Source organism: Balaenoptera borealis (assembly GCF_965194805.1).
Source record: "Balaenoptera borealis genome assembly, chromosome: 16".
NCBI lineage: Eukaryota > Metazoa > Chordata > Mammalia > Artiodactyla > Balaenopteridae > Balaenoptera > Balaenoptera borealis.
In genome coordinates this window covers 7,977,865-8,001,480 of record NC_138872.1, presented here as the reverse complement: position 1 = coordinate 8,001,480, position 23,616 = coordinate 7,977,865, and the positions used below count along the sequence as shown (strand labels likewise).

The 23,616-nt window shown below is 40.4% G+C and overlaps 1 protein-coding gene across 2 annotated transcripts in view; it reads left to right on the top strand.

The window, feature by feature from the left end:
- DOK5 (docking protein 5) overlaps nt 1–23,616 on the top strand; it is a 153,480-nt gene that overhangs the window by 56,845 nt on the left and 73,019 nt on the right. For both annotated transcript variants that reach the window (XM_082362730.1, XM_082362729.1), the window contains one exon: nt 18,424–18,531. In XM_082362730.1, the coding sequence (XP_082218856.1) occupies nt 18,424–18,531 (108 nt within the window). The remainder of the gene's footprint in view (nt 1–18,423; nt 18,532–23,616) is intronic.

Sequence of the window (23,616 nt, the reverse complement as noted above, 5' to 3'; positions counted from 1 at the left end):
CAGCCATATGTATACACATGTCCCCATATCCGCTCCCTCTTGAGCCTGTCTCCCATCCTCCCTATCCCAGCCCTCTAGGTCATCACAAAGCACCGAGCCGATCTCCCTGTGCTATGCTGCTGCTTCCCACCAGCCAACTATTTTATATTTTGTACTGTATATATGTCGATGCTACTCTCACTTCGCCCCAGCTCACCCTCCCACACCTTGTCCTCAAAGTCCATTTTCTATGTCTACCTCTTTATTCCTGCCCTACAACTAGGTTCATCAGTACCATTTTTTTTTTTTAGATTCCATGTATATATGCATTAGCATATGGTATTTTTCTCTTTCTGACTTACTTCCTCTGTATGACAGACTCTAGGTCCACCACCTCACTACAAGTAACTCAATTTCGTTTCTTTTCATGGCTGAGTAATATTCCATTGTATATATGTGCCACCTCTTCTTTATCCATTCATCTGTCAATGGACATTTAGGTTGGTTCCATGTCCTGGCTATTGTAAATAGTGCTGCAGTGAACATTGTGGTACATGTCTCTTTTTGAATTATGGTTTTCTCAGGGTATATGCCCAGTAATGGGATTGCTGGGTCATGTGGTAGTTCTATTTTTAGTTTTTTAAGGGACCTCCATACTGTGCAGGAGGGTTCCCTTTTCACCACACCCTCACCAGCATTTATTGTTTCTAGATTTTTTGATAATGGCCATTCTGACCTGTGTGAGGTGATATCTCATTGTAGTTTTGCTCTCTCTAATAATTAGTGATGTTGAGCATCTTTTCATGTGCCTCTTGGCCATCTGTATGTCTTCCTTGGTGAAATGTCTATTTAGGTCTTCCGCCCATTTTTTAACTGGATTGTTTGTTTTTTTGATATTGAGCTCCATGAGCTGTTTGTATATTTTGGAGATTAATCCTTTGTCTGTTGTTTCATTTGCAAATATTTTCTCCCATTCTGACGGTTGTCTTTTTGTCTTTTTTATGGTTTCCTTTGCTGTGCAAAAGCTTTTAAGTTTAATTAAGTCCCATTTGTTTACTTTTGTTTTTATTTCCTTTACTCTAGGAGGTGAGTCAAAAAAGATCTTGCTGTGGTTTATGTCAGAGTGTTTTTCCTATGTTTTCCTCTAAGAGTTTTATAGTATCTGGTCTTACATTTAAGTCTTTAATCCATTTGGAGTTTATTTTTGTGTACAGTGTTAGGTGGTGTTCTAATTTCATTCTTTTACATGTAGCTGTCCAGTTTTCCCAGAACCACTTATTGAAGAGGCTGTCTTTTCTCCATTGTATGTTCTTGCCTCATTTGTTGTAAATTAGGTGCCCATATGTGTGTGGGTTTATCTCTGGGCATTCTATCCTGTACCATTGATCTATATTTCTGTTTTTGTGCCAGTACCATACTGTCTTGATTACTGTAGCTTTGTGGTATAGTTTGAAGTCAGGGAGCCTGATTCCTCCAGTTCCGTTTTTCTTTCTCAAGATTGCTTTGGCTATTTGGGGTCTTTTGTGTTTCCATACGAATTGTAAAATTTTTTGTTCTAATTCTGTGAAGAATGCCATTGGTAGTTTGATAGGGATTGCATTGAATCTGTAAATTGCTTTGGGTACTATAGTCATTTTCACAATATTGATTCTTCCAATCCAAGAACATGGTATATCTCTCCATCTGTTTATGTCATCTTTGATTTCTTTCATCAGTGTTTTATAGTTTTCTGAGTACAAGTCTTTCTCCTCCTTAAGCAGGTTTATTCCTAGGTATTTTATTCTTTTTGTTACAGTGGTAAATGGGAATGTTTCCTTAATTTCTCTTTCTGATTTTCCACTGTTGGTGGATAGGAATGCCAGAGATTTCTGTGCATTAATTTTGTATCCTGCTACTTTACCAAATTCATTGATTAGCTCTAGTAGTTTTCTAGTGGCATCTTTAGGATTTTCTATGTATAGTATCATGTCATCGGCAAACAGTGACAGTTTTACTTCTTCTTTTCCAATTTGTATTCCTTTTATTTCTTTTTCTTCTCTATTTGCTGTGGCTAGGACTTCCAAAACTATGTTGAATAAGAGTGGCAAGAGTGGACATCCTTGTCTTGTTCCTGATCTTAGTGGAAATGCTTTCAGTTTTTCACCATTGAGTATGATGCTTGCTGTGGGTTTTTCATATATGGCCTTTATTATGTTGAGGTAGGTTCCCTTTATGCCCATTTTCTGGAGAGTTTTTATCATAAATGGGTGTTGAATTTTGTCAAAAGCTTTTTCTGCATCTATTGATATGATCATATGGTTTTTATTCCTTAATTTGTTAATGTGGTGTATCACATTGATTGATTTGCATATATTGAAGAATCCTTGCATCCCTGGGATAAATCCCACTTGATCATGGTGTATGATCCTTTTAATGTGCTTTTGGATTCTGTTTGCTAGTATTTTGTTCAGGATTTTTGAACCTATGTTCGTCAGTGATATTGGTCTATAATTTTCTTTTTTTGTGATATCTGTTTCTGGTTTTGGTATCAGGGTGGTGGTGGCTTCTTAGAATGAATTTGAGAGTGTTTCTCCCTCTGCAATTTTTTGGAAGAGTTTGAGAAGGATCGGTGTTAGCGCTTCTCTAAATGTTTGATAGAATTCGCCTGTGAAGCCATCTGGTCCTGGACTTTTGTTTGTTGGAAGATTTTTAATTACAATTTCAGTTTCATTACTTGTGATAGGTCTGTTTATATTTTCTAATTCTTCCTGGTTCAGTCTTGGAAAGTTTTAGCTTTCCAAGAATTTGTCCATTTCTTTGTGGATGTCCATTTTATTGGCATATAGTTGTTTGTAGTTTTCTCATATAATCCTTTGTATTTCTGCAATGTCAGTTGTGATTTCTCCTCTTTCATTTCTAATTTTATTGATTTGCATCCTCTCCCTTTTTTTCTTGATGAGTCTGGCTAAGGGTTTATCAATTTTGTTTATCTTCTCTAAGAACCAGCTTTTAGTTTTATTGATCTTTGCTGTTGTTTTCTTTGTTTCTATTTCATTTATTTCTGCTCTGATCTTTATGATTTCTTTCCTTCTACTGTCTTTGGGTTTTCTTTGTTCTTGTTTCTCTAGTTTTTTTTTTTTTTTTTTTTTTTTTTTATTTATGGCTGTGTTGGGTCTTCGTTTCTGTGTGAGGGCTTTCTCTAGTTGTGGCAAGCGGGGGCCACTCTTCATCGCGGTGCACGGGCCTGTCACTATCGCGGCCTCTCTTGCTGCGGAGCACAGGCTCCAGACGCGCAGGCTCAGTAATTGTGGCTCACGGGCCTAGTTGCTCCGCGGCATGTGGGATCTTCCCAGACCAGGGCTCGAACCCATGTCCCCTGCACTGGCAGGCAGATTCTCAACCACTGCGCCACCAGGGAAGCCCTCTCTAGTTGTTTTAAGTGTAGGGTTAGATTGTTTATTTGAGATTTTTCTTGTTTCTTGAGGTGAGATTGTATTGCTATAAACTTCCTTCTTAGAACTGTTTTTGCTGTGTCCCATAGGTTTTGGATTATCGTGTTTTCATTGTCATTTGTTTCTATGTATTTTTTTACTTCTTCTTTGATTTCTTCAGTAATCTCTTGGTTATTTAGTAGTGCACTGTTTAGGCTCCATGTATTTGTGTTTTTTACAGTTTTTTTCCTGTAATTGATTTCCAGTCTCATAGCGTTGTGGTCAGAAAAGATGCTTGATACAATTTCAATTTTCTTAAATTTTCTGAGGCTTGATTTGTGACCCAAGATGTGATCTATCCTGGAGAATGTTCCGTGCGCACTTGAGAAGAAAGTGTATTCTGCCACTTTTGGGTGGAATGTTCTGTAAATATCAATGAGATCTATCTGACCTATTGTGTCATTTAAAGCTTGTGTTTCCTTATTTATTTTCTGTTTGGATGATCTGTCCATTGGTGTAAGTGAGGTGTTAAAGTCCCCTACTATTATTGTGTTACTGTCGATTTCTCCTTTCATGGCTGTTAGCATTTGCCTTATGTATTGAGGTGCTCCTATGTTGGGTGCATAAACATTTAAAATTGTTATATCTTCTTCTTGGATTGATCCTTTGATCATTATGTAGTGTCCCTCCTTATCTCTTGTAACAGTCTTTATTTTAAAGTCTATTTTATCTGATACGAGTATTGCTACTCCAGTTTTCTTTTGATTTCCATTTGCATGGAATATCTTTTTCCATCCCTTCACTTTCAGTCTGTATGAGTCCCTAAGTCTGAAGTGGGTCCTTGTAGACAGCATATATATGGGCCTTGTTTTGGTATCCATTCAGCCAGTCTGTGTCTTTTGGTTGGGGCATTTAATCCATTTACATTCCAGGTTATTATTGATATGTATGTTCCTATTACCGTTTTCTTAATTGTTTTGGGTTTGTTTTTGTGGGTGTTTTTCTCCTCTTGTGTTTCCCACCTAGAGAAGTTTCTTAAGCATTTGTTGTAAAGCTGGTTTGGTGGTGCTTAATTCTCTTAGCTTTTGCTTGCCTGAAAATCTTTTGATTGCTCCTTTGAATCTGAATGAGACCCTTGCTGGGTAGAGTGATCTTGGTTGTAGGTTTTTCTCTTTCATCACTTTAAGTATATCCTACCACTCCCTTATCGCCTGCAGAGTTTACGCTGAAAAATCAGCTGATAACCTTATGGGGATTCCTTTGTATGTTATTTTTTGTTTTTCCCTTGCTCCTTTTAATATTTTTTCTTTGAATTTAATTTTTGTTAGTTTGATTAATATGTGTCTTGGTGTGTTTTTCCTAGCATTTATCCTGTATGGGACTCTCTGTGCTTCCTGGACTTGGGTGACTGTTTCCTTTCCCATGTTAGAGAAGTTTTCAACTATAATCTCTTCAAATATTTTCTCAGACCCTTTCTTTTTCTCTTCCTCTTCTGGGACCCCTATAATTTGAATGTTGGTGTCTTTAGTGTTGTGCCAGAGTTCTCTGAGATTTTCTTCAATTCTTTTCATTCTGTTTTCTTTATTCTGCTCCTTGGCAGTTATTTCCAACATTTTGTCTTCCAGCTCACTTATTCGTTTTTCTGCCTCCATTATTCTGTTATTGATTCCTTCTAGTGTATTTTTCATTTCACTTATTGTGTTGTTCATCTCTGTGTGTTTGTTCTTTAGTTCTTCTAGATCTTTGGTGAACATTTCTTGTATTTTCTCAATCCGTGCCTCCATTCTATTTCCAGGATTCTGGATCATCTTTCCTATCATTACTCTGAATTCTTTTTCAGGTAGATTGCCTATTTCCTCTTCATTTATTTGGTCTTGTAGGTTTTTACCTTGCTCCTTCATCGGTGACATATTTTTTGCTGTCTCATTTATTTATTTTTTTTTATGAGTGGGATTGTGTTCCTGTCTTACTGGTTGTTTGGCCTGAGGCTTCCAACACTGGAGTTTGTAGGCTATTGGGTAGATCTGGGTCTTGCTGCTGAGATGAGGAACTCCGTGAGACCTCACTCTGATGAATATTCCCTGGGGTCTGAGGTTCTCTGTTAGTCCAGTGGTTCGGACTCGGAGCTGCCACTGCAGGAACTTCGGCTCGACCCCGGGCTCGTGAACCGAGATCCTACAAGCCTCCTGGGGTGGCAAAAAAAAAAACAAAAAAAAACAATAACAAAGTAAAAAATAAAATTAGACTGGGAAACTAACAGGTATGTTAGGAAGAACATAAAAATAAAAATATAGATGAATCAACAACCGGAAGGTACATCAGTACCACAGTAGTAATAAAGAGGAGGAGGGAAAAGAAAAAGGAAAGAAAAAGGGACGGGGGGCAAAAGGCCTTGGCTGTGGAGGGCAGGGCCTAAGCAAGGGCGAGGTTTGGGTGGTGGGCCAGGCTTCCTTTGCCCAAGTGGGCAGGGCAATTGCCCTCTGCTCCTCTCCTGCTCCTACCAGCGGGCCACTCCCACTAGCCTCTCCTGTTCTCCCCTCAGCCTCCTTCCTATGCCCCCAGGACCCACGAGATCTGGAGGGGGCTTTTGTTGGGGGGATACCAGCCTGGGAGCTCAGCAGACTCCCCAGCCCGAGTGAGCCAGGCGATCGCCGTTCACCCCCCTCCCACTCTTCCTGGAGAGACCCTCCTGCCTGCCTCTCCTGATCTCCCCGGCCTCAGGGGCACGGATCCTGTCTGGCCTCCACTTCTCCTCCCCCCTCGGTCCCCCTACTTCCTACTGGTTCACTCTGGGGTTCCTCCCGTCTCCTTGGGCATCAGAGTCCCCCACCAGTGGCCGGCAGGTGCCCTAGTTGTGGGGAGATGCTAACTCCCTATCTTCCCACACCGCCATCTTGACTCTGCCTTCAGAATCCTTTTCTTCTTTTTTCTTTCTTTCTTTCTTTTTTTTTTTTTGTCACTCCACTTCCTAAAAGTCCTTTATTTGCCCCAACTCAGATTTGTGTTCTGCCTGTTGCTTTCCAAGTAGTGCCCAGATTCATGACTTCTTTCTCTCCCTTCTGCTGCTTTTACTTTTCTCTCTCTCATTTCTCCTTCTCGCAAAGTATCAAAAAAAAAAGTAAAGAATTTGAAAGAGAGAAAAAACCCAAATCACTCTTTTACAGAACAGTTTGGCCATTTCTTATTTTGCCTTGACTCCTGGTAATACCTGTGCCCTGGAGGTCTCACCTGTCACCAAAGCTGTTTAAAGCATTCCCCTCTACAATGAGTGTTACTTTAGGCTCAGAATCTTATACACCATTTTGACACAGGGTTGTAAGTTGTGGAGAAGTGACTAGAGAAAGGAAAGGGAATTTGAGCAACTAAGGGTGGTAAATTGTGGGAAGGTGACCAGGAAATTTTTACTGTGGATTAGGGTTGTTTAGTATGGTTTGGTATACAGACTCGTCTTGGTGCTGTCTCTTGTCTTCCTGGTGTAAGAGAGGGAAACACATTTACACGTGTAAGTCCATGTCACTTAAAAAAATAAATGTGTGCCTTGCTTGTAGGCAGAAAGGGGGAAGGCAGAGAGATCATCCTGTGTCTGTGGTTTCTCAGTTGTTTTCAGCTCAAAGAAATCCTGATATCAGAGTAGCATATTTTGGGGTGGCACACTCTGATCCTCTTCAGCTGTAACAAGGTCCTCCGCCCCGCCTAGTTGGTGTCTGTGAAGGCCAAGTAGGGAGCCAGGACTTTCATCTTGGCCCGTTGGTAGTTAGCCCTCTTCACCGCGGTGTCAGTGGAGACCATGTTGGGGGTCTGTACACCTCACTCAGCAGTAATGAGGCGCCTCTCCCTCTCCCCACTGGGGCGGGGTCAGAGGGGGCCTGGTGGAGGGTCAGGATTTTCACCAATGCCCAGTGGTAATGAGACCACCCCCACTGCTGTGTCAGTGGGGATCACAGAAGATAGAGCTCCCCCCTCAACCCAGCAGTAATGAAGGGACCCTCGGGAATAGAGGACTTTTCTGCTTGCTCTCTCGGACTTCTGCTTGCTCTGTGATGATAAGCCCCAGCTAACCTTCTGGAGAATCCAAGACCGTGCAGTGCAGAGCTGAGTCACCCCAGGCAAACTCCAGTCAACCTGCCTTGACTGCTCACCTGTGAATGAGCCAGGAGCCAGGTCAGATCAGTAGAGCTGCCTGATCCACTATCCAGTTCATGAGAAGTGAAAGATGGCTGTTCTTTTAAGCTACTAAGCTTTGGGGTGATTTGTTACATAAAAATAGCTGTGATAGAGAAATTTCGCCCGAGATCTGAAGGATGAGAAGGAAGCAGCCCTGTGAACAGCAAGGGGAAGAGAGTTCCAGGACATTCTCTCATCCCTCATCGGAGAAGAATGGAACATTTTGGAGACTGGGGTGCCATGAGTGAAGCAGGAAGTGGTGGTGAAGAGGTCTGACAAATAGGCATGGGTCAGCTTGTATAGAGCCAGGCTGTGAAATTGGAACTCAGTGTTGGTGATTTTGGTTTGGTGATTACTTAAAGACTGCTTTGGAAGCCACGATGACATCATTTCTTGTTTAACTTCACGAAATATTTGTTGGGTGCATACTACCAAATGACGGTATTCTGCAAATGTAGTCTGTAATCATTATGACCCCATGCTGGGCATTGTGTTTGGGGCTGGGAGACAGATAATTATCTGTCTCTGCACATGAGAAAGTGAACTCTGTGGACTGTGCTTTATACCCTGCCATTTCTTCAGTGCTTGGAACAGGGTCTACCTAGCACATAGTAGATGCTCAGTAAATATTTGCAAAATTAATGAGTAAATGAAGCAACCAATATGGGTGTTGTCCTTGTTTGCAGGCCAGTCACTGCCTGATTGGATGGTATGAGCTGCTGACCTCTATGAAGTGCTTCCCAAACAATATAAGCCCTTTAAATGCACTAACTTATTCCATTCTCCCAACAGGCCTATAGAGAAGATAGTGTTATTAATTTATTTTAAAAGTACAATAAAACCTTCTATAATAGATATATATATATAACACACACAAATAACTGAGTATTCATCATGTTTGATAATATAATGTTTATACAAACTTAGATGTTTAATAGGCATGACAGACTCCTTACATCCATCATCACGTTCCATATCCTCCCTCAGATCCTGGTCCTCTTCCAGGCTCGCTTGCTCAGCTAATGGAAACCCCCTTCTTCTATCAGTACTTGCTTGAGCTAAAAATCTTGGAATTATCCCTGTCTCTCCTTTCTCTCATCCTTATATCCAGTCTCATCAGTGGGTCTTGTTGGTTCTGCTTTCAAAATATAACCGGATTCAGACCACTTCTCGTCCCCTTCCCCACCTCCATCCTGACCCAAGGCACCCTCACCTCCCATGTGATTTATTGCAGCAGCAGCCTCCTGACTGGTTTCCCTGATTCTGCCTTCAGTTCCCTGCAGCGTTCTTAAAAGTGAACTGGATCATATTACTTCCATTCAAAACCCTCCATCTCACTTCCCATCTCATGCAGAGAAAAATTCAGAGTCTTTGCAATAAAACCCATAAGGCCTACCCACCACCACCATCTCTGAGTTCTCTGGACTTCTGATGGCTTCATCACACCAGGCATGTTTCTGTGTCAAGGCCCATTTGCTGCCGCTTCTGCTTAGCGCCCCCTTCCCCCAAACCTCCTGTCTCTTTCAGGTCTTTGCTCAGATGTCACTTTCTCTTTGAGAACTTCCCTGATTACCCTATTTAAAATTGAAATACCACTAGCAGTTCTCATCTACTCTCTTGGCTTATTTTCCTTAACACCATATGACATATTGTGACATATTACCTGTGTACTATAAGACACATGAACATGTATGTGTGCATATATATCTTGTCATCTTATTGGTTGTCTGTAAGCGCAAGGAAGGCAGCAGATTCCTCCACTTTGTTTATAGCCGTGGCCTTAGTACCTAAACAGTGCTTGGCACTGGGTGGCAGGCACCCAATAAATATTTGTTAAATGAATTAATGAGTGATATCAGCTCCCCAGTTTTTTATTTGAATAGAATGCTCACCCAGTAGTCAAGATTCTCTAGCATTTCTTTAGAGTAGTTTGGTTTTTTTCCTCTAAGGCTGCTTAAAAGTAGAAGCTAAATAAGGACATATAACTGTGTATGGCTTCTTCAGGCAGGTCTCCTGTTTCTTAATTCTCTTCCTCCTGTGTGGATCCGGGGGACAGAAAGGAATTGGGGAGAGAAGGAAAGGAGCCATCACGTTTCCCTCTCTACAGTGTCCGCTCTCTACAGTGGTCAGCTTTGTCTGACAAGGGAAGGGTTTCCTATGTGTGACAAGAACAGCTGGTGGCCGATACTGATTCAGTGAGAATTTTTCCAAATAACTTTGTATTACTTGTTTGATTATTACTAAAAATATGCGTATATAGTTACATGTGAAGAATATATAAATGAAGCAATCAGCAAAATAAGGCAAAAAAGGTAGGGAGGGGGCCAGTTTTTGCAGGTTCTGGAATGTCTTGTTAAGTCTTTGGTTTTTTACCCCAAAGGCAACAGGCAGCCACAGAAATGCTTAAGCAGTGGATTGATGTGGTCAGATGAGTGTTTTAAAGGTCACCCCAGATGTCCTGCAGGAAGTGGATTGAAAAGTGACAAGAGTGAAAGCAGAGAAACTCTGACGCTCAGGAGGTGGTGGCTTGGATTAGGGTGGTGGTCCCTGCAGAAAAACAGATACTCCAGGTTTAACCAGAAGGTGAAATACACAGGACGCAGTGACCGACGGATTGTGTTAAAATTTTTTTTTCGAAAACAGTTAACTGTTTTTATCATGACTCTCATACAGATGTAGAAAGAGCACGTGTTGAAGATTCTACTTAGCTTATTAATTGAATGAGAGAGCAACACAGAAAATTATAATAACTAGTTCTAAGGGGAACCCAAACAACCTACAGGTTTATATATCCAGCATAGCGAAATGCATGTTCCCAAGGAGGCAAAACTAGCTTCATGACAGTGGGGGAGGGAAATCAACAGAACCTCTACCGAATTTGCATCTTTATGGACTAGAATTATTTTGCATTTCTATCAGTAATCTACAGTTTAGAGTTGTAGAATAGCTCCCACAGAATCAGAAGCAGATAATACTGGATGTGTGTGTCCTAGAGAACGCATAGTTTTCCATTGAAACAGACATTTTCGTCCTGTCGTCGTGTGTGCATGTTTGTGTGTGTATGTGCACGTGTGTGTATGTGCACGTGTGTGCGTGTGTGTGTGTGAGGGGAGGTGGGGAAGGGTGGAAATATAGCTCTCAGTCCTTTTGGACGAGCAACTGGGCCTTATGTACTGAATGAGTATATATACTGGAGTAGAAACAGATTAAAAAGCAGGGACAGCCTACTTTTTTTACTTAATAACTTACCAATAGCATTTTCTATGGTATAAATATTATTTTACAACATCATTTTTAATGATGGCAATTTCTAGTTTACAGAGATGACATAATTAATTAAGCTAGTCCCCTGGAACATTTAGAGTGCTTTCAGTTTTTTTTGGCCAAAGAACCCTATTCCCATATGTTTGCATATTTCCTCAATTATTTCCTCAGGGGAAAGTTCCTAGAAATGGTATTTCCAGGTCAAAGGGTAGGCATGATTTACCCTCTAGAAAGGTTGTGCTAATTTACTTCACCATCAGCAAAGGATTGACATAGGTAATTTATTGCCTGTGGATGCTTTTGAAGTATTTTTAATCCTCTTTGTACAAATTTTATTTTATGATTAATTATCTCATTTTTGCAGGTATTTTTCTTTGCAGTGAATTTAAAATGAACCTTGCTACCCACTGTGCAAAACCTTCTCCAAATTAGCATTTCTTTCCTTACAGATGAAAGGTATATATAAATGATAGGCATAGAGTCATGTTGTTTACTCAATGAAAAGATTTTTCCCCCTCATAAAATACATAATTCTGAACCAGCTCATTGTTTTGGTAGGTGGAGTTGGTAGCAGCCTACCTGTTAACGATTCCACGATGCCAAAGAACTACTTCTCTTATACTCTTCATCTGTCACCTTCTGAGATCCCATAATGACAGAGTCCTTCATAAGACTAGAAAGTTTTAAGCATCTTGGTCTCAGAGATCATCCCGGTCAAAATTCTAATATTGTGGAAGGATTATTTGCAGACAGTGGCAGACAGGATGGAGGGGGGATTATCCCTCTGCTTCCAGATTGCGTCATCCAACACCATTTTCTATGGCTATTGGGTTGAACTTGGATTGTGGTATTTCATCAGTCACGGAGGAGCCCAGGACTCTGGGTGGGCAGCTGGTCACTGTGGCCATGCATCGTTGGCCAAAGTGGAGGGCTGGGCACTCCTAGAGAAGGGACTGGTCAGCTCTAGGGAGCTGACCACACATACCAGCAGGGAGCCAGCTAGCCAGGACATTGGTTTACTGCAGCTGTAACTAATGAATAACGAGAGACTGAAGTTTAGAGAGGGAAGGAAGGCCAAGAAAAGCTGAGAACTTACATGAGATACTTACCACATAGTTAGAAATACTCGGCACGTTTGAGTTTCTGGACTGCAGTCAAGGATACTGAATACTTTGTTGCTTAAGGAGAGAGAGAGTGGAATTCTTTTCAAAGAAAACACATCTTACAAACTGCTGGGCTAACTTGCAGTCCTGGAATAGGGTCTTCAGACCCCAAGTGCAGAAATACTCCATTAAAAACTATCACTCTTGGTGAACACTTGGTGCCAGGGAACTTAAAATCACAAATGCAAATGTCACACCAAAATAGCTAGACGATAAAGTCGTCGTCCAGATGAAAGAGCATATGGTTACAGCTAAATGTCTCTTTTTAGATTATGATAAGCATGAAAATCAAATTCTTACAGACAGCTCGACCCTCAGCATAAGTTTATGCATCTCTAGGAGATCAACTTTTCTGGGAAAATCCTGGAGGAATGGTTAAGAGCTTGTTCTTCAGAATCAAGCAAACCAAGGTTGGAATGCTGGCTTGTTTCTACCAGTTCCACGCCCTTGAGTAGTACTCAGTGAGTAACCTCACCAAGGCCTTACTTCCTTGCTGTAAAATGGGAATAATAACAGCATCTGTTTTATAGGGCTGTTGGTAGGGTTAGTTGAGATAATGCACAAAGAGGGATTAGCATTCTGCCGTGCACAAAGGGTTCGACCAATGCTAGGTGTTGTTACTAACACCCTGGATAAGAAGAATATTTGATTTGTTTTGGAGAATAAATAAAAACAGGATTAGAATGTGAGAAATGAGGCTAATTTAGCATTATAAGACTGAGGATTTATCTTTAGAATTGGACAGAATGCCCTGAGAAGAGAAGAATCAATCTGAGTACAGGAAGCGGATGCTGGCAAAATGGAAAACAGTCGTAACTTACCTTTTCTCCCCAAAGGGCACCTTCCCTGCGTAGAATACGATAACTATAGAAAGCTAGAGGTGAGATGCTAATGCCTCTGCCTGTAAAAGGCCTCTTTAGGACGGTATCTGCATCCATTGTAGAGCAGTGGGTCCCAGCAGTGGACGGCGAGACCGGAAATGTGTGGAGTAGGTGGTGGAGGGCACTGAAAGGCATCAAATCAGCATTTTATTTATTTATTTATTTATTTATTTATTTTTGGCTGTGTTGGGTCTTTGTTTCTGTGCGAGGGCTTTCTCTAGTTGTGGCAAGTGGGGGCCACTCTTCATCGCGGTGCGCAGGCCTCTCACTATCGCGGCCTCTCTTGTTGCGGAGCACAGGCTCCAGACGCGCAGGCTCAGTAGCTGTGGCTCACGGGCCCAGTTGCTCCGCGGCATGTGGGATCTTCCCAGACCAGGGCTCGAACCCGTGTCCCCTGCAGTGGCAGGCAGACTCTCAACCACCATACCACCAGGGAAGCCCAAGTCAGCATTTTAATAGAAGTTGATTGAAGTTAAATTTGGCTTGTGGGGAGATATGGGATATATAGGGATCCTCACCTGGGGGATATTTCCTCCCCTCTTTCCCTGAAGAGGGACATGTCAACCAGATTTTTATGTTCATCAAAAGGTGACCTGAGCTTAAACAGTTGAGAAATACTACCAAAGACCAGAGGTTGGCAAACTGCAGTCTGTGAGTGACATCTGGCCCACTGCCTGTTTTTTTAAATAAAGTTTTATTGGAAGATAACCACACCTTTCATTTACATATATCCTCCTATGGCTGCTTTCATGCTACCACTGCAGAGTTCAGTAGTTACAACAAGGGCCTGTGACCCTCAAAGACTAAAATATTTACTGTCTGGCCCTTTACAGAAAAAAGTTTGCTGATACTTGCACTAGACCGTGAAGTCCTAAATGGTCACATCTTACTTAAGCTTCCTGCTTTTCTTGAGCTTATGTAAAGGCAGTATATAATTTTCCTTTTAACAGAAATTTTGTGACGAATAGTTGCTTTCTGTTATCTTCATAAGATGCATCCTATAGGGAGTTTCCTGCTCGGGGAACTGGGATCCCACAAGCCACGTGGCATGACCAAAAAAGAAAAAAAAAGATACGTCCTATAGAAGTTTAGTTTGTGACTCTGTTGTTCAAGACATTGTGATGGACTGCTAATGAAATTAGGAACTCTAAGCAAATTCTGAATTGTTTCAGCTGTTCCTTGGCCCTGGAAATCTTGGTGAATTTACCACACTAGTCTTTGTTAGGAAAAGCAGCTAGTAAAGATATCAGGGATTTGAAACCAGAGCTAATTAGTTATTAAGGATCTTAAGTTTTAAAGAAAGGGAAGACAATGGAAAAAATAACAAATCATATATGGTTTGATGACAATTTAAGGCTGAAAATTAGGTGTAGTAAAACCACCACCACCACCACCAAGAAAATACACACTGAAGATTTTTATGTAACTGCTAAATCTCGTGTACATCCACTCAGGTTGTCAGAACTGTGCGATGTGCTTGTCTGTTTTAGCTTTGACAGTGGCTTGTGTGGATTGACTTGTCCAAAGCCAGGACTTTGAAGATATTCCCATAACCTCATATTCTTCAACTCTGCAGTCTCGGCTCAGCGTGCACTCACCTGTAGCAGTGGTTCTGACTTTGCCCCCCAGGGAACATTTGGCAATGTCTGGAGACAGCTCCGGTTGTCAGCAGGGGAGGAGGGGTGTGCTGCTGGCATTCAGTTGGAGGAGCAGCCCTGGCCTTCCCACTACCCCAAATTACCTTGTCTAAAATGCCAGCTGTGCCGAGAATGCGGAACCCTGATGCAGAGAAGGTGGGATATTTCAACATGAAAATTATTCTGTCATTAGATCCTCTTAGAGTATAGTTATCATTAGGATTACCTATTCCTCATGTCCAGTTGGAAACTGCACTTTGCTCTCATGGTTGGGGTAAACATTTTTTAGTTAAAAACAAGTCAATTGAAAGAAAAATGTTAGCTCAGAAATACTATAGATGGTCAGTGGATGTGTTATATGAAATATGAAGGAGATGGTTGAATGAATTAATTTAAGAAAAAAAATGCCCTATGCTATTATGCAAATGAGATTGTTCTCCAGTTGTGGTCCTTTTAACCATATCAGTGTTACTCCAACTAGTCTCCACGTGTTCCCATGTTCAGTGAGTCCTCCTGTTTCATTTCCTCTAACCAGTTTTGAAATATTGAGGACAAGTTTTTAATTCTCTGATACTTGGTGGCTCTTCTGTTCTTGGGACCGAGAGTGTAGGGCAGGTGAAATGGGGAGTTTACTGTAGTTCAGCAGATTTCACTTTCACCTTCACTGTGTCTCAGGACAGCATCTCACGCTGCTCCACGTCCAAAGCCACCGTGCATCACTTGTTGGAAACCACTCAGCCCAGAGGCCCTCATCGTGGATGGAGCATTGGTTGGAGGGCTCTTTGTTGTCAGTCCCACGTGGGAAGCACTGGGTTGTCTGAAAGTCTTTATGAATATTCATGGCATTGGTTTGCAAATTACAAACAAAATCCCTGGGGGATATGGTACAGAGCCAATTTGGCCCTACCCCAAGAGGTTCTGATGCAGTCGACCTTGGCTAATCTCTAGGAATCTGCATAATTAACAATTATCTTGAGTGAGGCTGGGCCAACACAGAGAATCACTGAACCCCCTTTCCATAAACCAAGTTTTGGGGTTTTCCTTATCTCCTGATGAACCAACATGTTTTAATCTGTTCTGGGGTGACTTTCCAGCCAATAGTTATAAGCAATATTGCATGTGAATTTATACAATAGTACTCTTGCAGTTATTTGATTATAACATTGCACTTTTGCTCTTACTATTGATACTTAATAGAACAAAAAAACCCAAAAATCCCCTAAGTGTAATATGGATGAATCAAAGATGGAAATCAAAAAAAAAAAAAAAAAAAGATGGAAATCACTAGGCATGCTGAAATTGAGGAATCTTTAGCTTGTGTTCGATAGACTTCAGACAGAAGCCAGGCAAATAGAGGTTTGATTGTGAAGAAAATGAATTAAGTTTTTGTTTTTTTTTTTTAAGTAGAAATACTGTCGTTCAAGATTGGGTCTAAAAGTTGAGGCATAATTAGGAAATATAAAATATCCCCTTTGGTGAAAATATTTTTTTCCCCATAGTAGGCATATTTCTTGCATACCTTAGCATGCTGTCTTTAACACATTTTCAGGGCCATGTCCAGAAGAAAGGGGTTGCCAATAATAGAATGACAGTGAGGAACCTATTTTCCACATCCTTTATTTGAACAATCAGGGTGACAGTCATTCCCAATGTAATTACAGTCCTCTCTCTGGTGGTTAGGTTTTAAGGGAGCTGGTGATCTCATCTGTTATTCAGACGTCAGCCAGATGTTGGTAAGTCTTCTATTTGCCAACCACAGCCCTGAAAATGTTAATTTGCATGGCTTACTCTCCACCCTGAAAAGGATTTTGGGTTTGAATTCTTACCAATGGCTCTTGCCACTTGGCTTTCTAAAGTTACCTAGTCTAGTGGCTAATTAGACTTCCGTCTGGTAGCAAAAGAATTAGGTAACTGTTATTAGATTAGGCTGTAATTTTTAAGATCTTTTACATTTTTTGTTAAAAATTTATAAGCATTTTGTTTTAAGATAATTGTAGACTCACATTTGGTTGTAAGAACTGTTACACAAAGATCCTATACCATTTATCCAGTTTCCCTAGTGGTAACATGTTCGAAACAACAATGCAATATTATAACCGAGATAATGACATTCATAGAGTCAAGATACAGGACAGTTTCATCACTGCCAGGATCCCTCATGTTACCTGTATAGACAGCCCCTCTTCCATTCTGCTCCCTTCTCACACACCCCCTAACCCCTGATAACCACTAATCTAATTTCCATTTCTATAATTTTGTCATTTCAAGAATGCTATTAATGCAGTCATACAGTATGTAACCTTTTGGGTTTGGCTTTTTTCCCCCCACCCAGCATCATTCTCTGAAGACGCATTCATACTGTTTTTATAGCTGAGTGGTTATTCTATGAAATGGATGTTCCCCAAATTGTTTAACCATTTACCCATTGGAGAATAGATGGGTTGTTTCCAGTTTTGCGCTGTTACAAATCCAGCTGCTTATGAACATTCATGTTCACATTTTTTTGTGTATGGGATGTTTGCATTTCTCTGGCATAGAATCCTAAGAGTGCAATTCTAAGTCCTATGTTGCTTGCTTAGTTTTTTAAGAAACTGCCAAACTGTGTTTCAGAGCTGTACCATTTTACATTCCCACCGGCAATGTATTACAATGTAAGTGACCCAGTTTCTCAGCATCCTTGTCAACATGTGGTGGCATTATTATTATTATTTTTTTTTATTTCAGCCAATCTGATAGGTGTGTAGTGATGTTTCATTGTGGTTTTAATTTACATTTCCATGAAGGCTTAATGATGTTGAACATTTTCTCATGTGCTTCTTGATCATCTGTATATTCTCTTTGGTGAAATGTCTGTCTTTTTTCCATTTTGTAATTGGATTGTTTGGTTCTTTACTGTTGAGATATGAGGACTCTATATATTCTAGATACTAATCCTTTGTCAGATATGTGGTTTGCAAATATTTTTTTCCCAGTCTGTAGCTTGTCTTTTCATTCTCTTAGCAGAATTTTTCACATAGCGAAAGTTTTAAATTTTGACAAGGTACAAGGTGGCAATGTTTTCTTTTATGGAGTGTGCTTTTGGTATGAGGTCTAAGAACTCTTTGTTCAGACCATGATCCCAAACATTTCCTCCTTTTTTCCCCCAAACTTTTTATAGTTTTTTTAATATTTAAGTCCATTTTCAGTTAAGTTTTATATGAGTGTTTTGGGTTAAGGAGTTTGTTTATTCCCTATGGCTATTCAGTTATTTGAGCACCATTTGTTTAAAAGGCTACCCTCCCTCCATTGCTTTTCCACTTTTGTCTCCATGTTTTTATGACCCTTGGTAAGTTCAGTGACTATGCAAGATGTTGGACTGCACCCTAGCCTGGCAATAATCTTTGAGTCTCTGGGTTGAATTTTCTGAGGGAGGATCTGCTTGGTGTTCATCAGCATTTATTAGCTAGTCTAGTGTCTGGCCCAACTCTTGACCATCAGTTATGAGGAATGTCACATGACACATAGGGACTGTCTCTTTCTAGGACTTAAAGTCTTTGGCATATATCAGGCCTATGATTTCCAAATATAATGGCATTTGAAATTAGAGCATGTGCCATAAATGCTTATATTATTTGCGCTGATTTGGGATTTTTATTTCTGGGACTTTTTCTGCAATGTTTCTACTGGTGTTGTTGTCAAAGTATGAAGAAATTTGCCTCCAAATACTTATTTTTTTTTGATTCCAGTGATTTTCTGAATGACATAATACACCCATTGTGGAAACAGTTCGGGGTTTTAAAATTTTATTTTCCCAAAGCAACATCACATTTATGGCTTATGAATATTTTACAGGTGAAAACATCAAAAAAGAAAATATTTAAATGTAAATGCCAGGAATATCTGAGTCAGTAGTGATGCTGAGTGCTGTCTTTGTATTTCCTTGCAGATTTATCAACGATGTTGGTTAGTATTCAAGAAAGCTTCAAGCAAAGGTCCAAAAAGACTGGAGAAATTTTCCGATGAACGTGCTGCATATTTTAGGTGTTATCATAAGGTAAGACTCGATTGTTGTAGCTTTCCAGAAATCTGTTCATAACTAGGGAACTCAAGTTCATTGAGTCTGAAAACTTGTCTTGCTTTTTTAACAAAGGTACAAATGATACTTTTTCCGAGGACCAGACATCTCTAAAATAATATCTACTTGCTCATTGTTTAAAATAATTGACTGATGTGAAGTCCCTCTTCTGGTTTCCTACTATTTGTTGTGTTTTCCCCATCTCTACTGTAGAAATCACCACGTTTTGTAAATTTTCAATTGCGTGGTAGGCCCTTCTCCCAACACTGAAGCCCCTGGAGGGTCAGGATTGGATCTCATTACGTCTATCACAGTGCGTGATACAGAATAGATCCTCAGAATGTGGGGTGAGGAGGGAGGGAGAGAAGCTGGAAGAGGTGGATCCAGTAGCACAGAAATTCAGCCAGGTGAGGGGAAGTGAATAACCTTCCCTTTTGTGCAAATTCTCCCAAAGTGGTGACTTTCCAACATCTTACTAAGGGCCTGTGTTGACACCTTGGTTTATACAATAATGAAAAGCAGTAGAACAAACTGTATTCCTTCTCAGCTTGGAGACATAAAGAGTATGCTATGCTTTAAAGGTGCATCTATACAGACATAAGGGAAGGAAAAGCACAGAGCAAGACTTTTGAGATAAGTAGGAAAGGGAGTCAAGAGTAGCATCTTCCATGTGGTTCATTTCCCCACTATTTCATAGCAAAGTTCTACCTTCCAAGGTCAGCCCCATTTCCAGCCTTCCTTCTCTCCAAAGGAGAACCCAAGTATACTTCTCTATGAGTCTAGATTTCCTCTACTGTTTATCTTCCATATGCCAGATATTACCACTATTCAAATAAAATTTTTTTTGTCCTCAGGAAGGAGTTGTTGCGAATCTTTTATTTAGGAGCGGTGATCCAGGAAGCCAAGGAGAGCATAACTTTGAACCCTTGAAAATAATCTTGAGCCAGTCGCTCCATTTCTGTAACACCTGAAACTATTGATGTCCAGTCATTTTGGACCAGATGTAATACGTCCCACTTATCCTGTGCATACCCAGTGTCTGTTCTTGTAACAAGATGGCGAACAATGATATAGGAATGACGTGCTTCGTTTTGATTTGAGAGGTCTTGCCTTAAAACGGAGCTCAAGATGCCCAAAGGGGTGTTTGGTTTATCTCTGGGACAAGGACAGAGTTGCTTCCTTTCTCCTTCCCTTACCTGGCACTGATTCCTCTCCTCCACCTCTCAGGTCCATCACATCCTGGTGACCAGATTTTCTGCTGTGGTTGAAAATCATTCATTCTTCATTGCCTTCACACTATAATTAGCAAGGTCATCCAAAGGCTTCAGCCCTAGGCAGCCAGAACTTGTGGTTGTACATCAGTTCTTCTCTTGAGAATCCCAGCCAGTCTATAACTTTACAGTCTCCATCTGCGCTAGGTTGTGTGCTTGTGTCCCAACCACCCAAATTCATATGTTGAAACCTAATCCCCAGTTGTGATGGTATGTGGAGGTGGGACCTTTGGGAGGTGATTTGGTCATGAGAGTGGAGCCCTCACGAATGAAATTAGTGCTTTTATCAAAGAGACCCGGGAGAGCTCCCTCCTCCCTTCCGCCAGCTGAGGACACAGAATCTATGAACCAGGAAGCAAGTCCTCACCAGATAGTGAATCTGCCGGTGCCTCTACCTTGGTCTTCCCAGACTCCAAAACACTGAGAAATAGATTTCTGTTGCTTTTCAGCCACCCAGTCTATGGTGACTTGTTACAACAGCCTGAATGGGCTAGGATACCATCAGACTCGTTCTGTTTGCTCATTGTGTGTGGCCACTGACGTTGAGCAGTGCTTCCTTGTTCTGGAAGAGTTGCATATATTTCCAGAAATATCTGATTCTTCACAATCCCCTATACCAACCTTTCTGAATGCAGGAAAATAAATAGGCTGTATTTTGCTTACAGACCTATATATTCCTAAGAGAAGAAAGAGGACAGGTGAGGAGTATTTTATAGGAACTCCCCAAATCCAATCCATCAGCAGATGGTGTCGGCTCTGTGTTCAATATGCAGAGAGACTCTGAATGTTTCTTACAACCTCTGTTGCTACTGCTGTGGTCGAAGCCACCAGGCTGCCTAATTCCCAGCCCTCTGGAGTCTATTCGAAACACTTACATCACATCCTGATACTCTAGCTCAGAACCCTCAGCCAAGTCCTTATAATGGCCTACACATCACTCATGTGACTCCCTGCCGCCTGTTTAACTTCATCTGCACAGTTTCCCCAATCCAACTTTATTCTGCGACAGGTGCCCTGGGCTCCTTACTCTCCGCAGAACATGCCAAGCACATTCCTACCTTCGAACTTGCTCTTCCCTTTGCTTTGGCTCTGCCAGCAAATATCCGCAAAGCTCATGTCCTTACTTTGTTTGGGTCATTGTTCAAATTCCTCCTCTACGTGAGGCCATTGCCTGCCCCCATTATTTAAAATGGAATCCTTGGACGCCCTCCCTCTCCATCTCCCTTTATTTTTCTCTTTAGCACTTATCACTACATACATATCTACTTGGTTGTTTCTTATTGTCCTTACTACAACACCACCCAAAATAATTTCCACAAGGGCAGAGATTTTTTTGGGGGGCGTAAGTCTGCTTCTACTCCTTATCAGGGCCTAACACATAGCAGACACTTTTTAAACTATTGATTGAAAAGCTATGAATATTACCGACAGAGGACATGGAATACATGTAGATGTCTTTGTGTCACACTTTTATTTAGCTTATCAGAAAATCTTGAGAAATCTGAAACCAGGAAAAGGAATTTTGATTTGGAGGAAATGGGGTGTGTGGGGATGGGAGCAGAGAAAGCCAGGATTGGGAAGTTTGATGAGGACAGACTCAAATGTAAAACCAAAGTGGACTGAAAAGATTCCCCTTGAATGTGAAACAAGTAAGGGGAGATTGAGGACAAAAGAGCCCTATTTCCCAGACTTCTACCTGCTGGCTTTGGAATTTAATATGTAAATCTTTGGGGAATGTGATAAGCCACATTCTCTTTCATCTATAATAATCATTAACCAAAGCTCAAAGCATTAGAATGGAAGAATTATCTACACTAAGCCTCCAAGCCCTTGATGAGTTCCCGTAGCCGATTCATCGTCCTTACTCTTTCAGGCCTGATACGTTTAGTATTAATCTCTTGGGGGCGTATAAAAAGCTGGAGTAACTCTGAGATGTGCATTTTTTATCTAAATTCTGTGTAATTTATGAATCTTGATAATACTAGGGTGATAAGTAGCACACCGTGAACAGATTTCAGAGTTCATTTGAATACAAATAAAACAATTTCCAAAAGAAATGAAGAACTGTATATTATGCTGTTTGATCAACACATAGATGATGTGGCATATACACCCATATCTCTCCTGTAGGACATCTGTAGCATTTATGGGAATATAGTGCTTCTTTTGTTTCACTTTTAAAGATATTATTATGGAAAAAATGCCAGCTTTATGTATGTGATTCTTTTTAGAAGTTTTTAAAGCAAGAAATTGTCTGTAGAATTTTAAAACTTGGTGCTTTCCTCACTGACAAGGGAGCTAAAGGTGCTCTCATAAAAAATTGGAAAATAAATATATGAATAATGCACAAACAGAACCATTCATTTTTCATGTCTTCTTCTGTGAAGCACCCCTCAAGCACCCACAGCTGTCAGAGACGGCTGTGAATTTGATTAACTGTAATTGCAACGATATTAAGACTCCAGTGACTTTATTTTTCATTTATTTCTTTCCAGTTTTATTGAGAAATAATTGACATACATCACTGTCTAAGTTTGAGACAAAGGACTCCAGCGACTTTAAATATTATAGTTCCTGACCTTCTTGTGAAACACAAGTTTATTGTTTTCACTCAGCAAATCAAAGTTGCTCACACCAACCAGAAGGGGGGTTGAGAATTTCTGTGCATACTTTTACTTTTTTGAGATGAATAACAACTGGGAAGAAATCTAAGTGGAGAGATGATCGTCTGTTGTTTTTGAGACCAAGGCAGTTAGTGTGGTGGGAAGTATGCTGGCCCTGGGCTTGGTAAACCTACTTTTTCTTTTCCCTTTTTTTCTTTTCTTTCTCTCTCTTTTTTCCTGTTTCAGCTAACCTCACTTTATTTATTTATGTATTTAAGTAAAGTGGATATATACATATTATGTTAGTTTCAGGTGTACAGCATAGTGATTCAGTTTTTTTTTCAATTAATTTTTATTGGAGTATAGTTGATTTACAATGTTGTGTTAGTTTCTGCTGTACAGCAAAGTGATTCAGTTATACATGTACCATATGTCCACTCTTTTTAGATTCTTTTCCCATGTAGGTCATTACAGAGTATTGAGTAGAGTTCCCTGTGCTGTACTGTAGGTCCTTATTAGTTATCTATTTTATATATAGTAGTGTGTATATGTCACTCCCAGTCTCCCAATTTGTCCCTCCCCCCCACTTTTCCCCTATAAAACTCTTAGACGAAAATATAGGCAGAACACTCTCTGACATAAAGCACAGCAATATCTTTTTTGATCCACCTCCTAGAGTAATGAAGATAAAAACAAAAATAAACAAATGGGACCTAATTAAACTTAAAAGCTTTTGCACAGCAAAGGAAACCATAAAAAAACCGAAAAGACAGTCCACAGAATGGGAGAAAATATTTGCAAACAAAGCGACTGACAAGGGATTAATCTCCAAAATATACAAACATCTCATGCAGCTCAATATCAAAAAAACAAACAACCCGATCAAAACATGGGCAGAAGATCTTAATAGACATTTCTCCAAAGAAGACATACAGATGGGCAAAAAGCACATGAAAAGATGCTCAACATCACTAATTATTAGAGAAATGCAAATCAAAACTACAATAAGGTATCACCTCAAACAGGTCAGAATGGCCACATCAAAAAATCTACAGATAATAAATGCTAGAGAGGGTGTGGAGAAAAGGGAACCCTCTTGCACTGTTGGTGGGAATGTAAATTGATACAGCCACTATGGAGAACAGTATGGAGGTTCCTTAAGAAACTAAAAATAGAGCTACCATATGAGA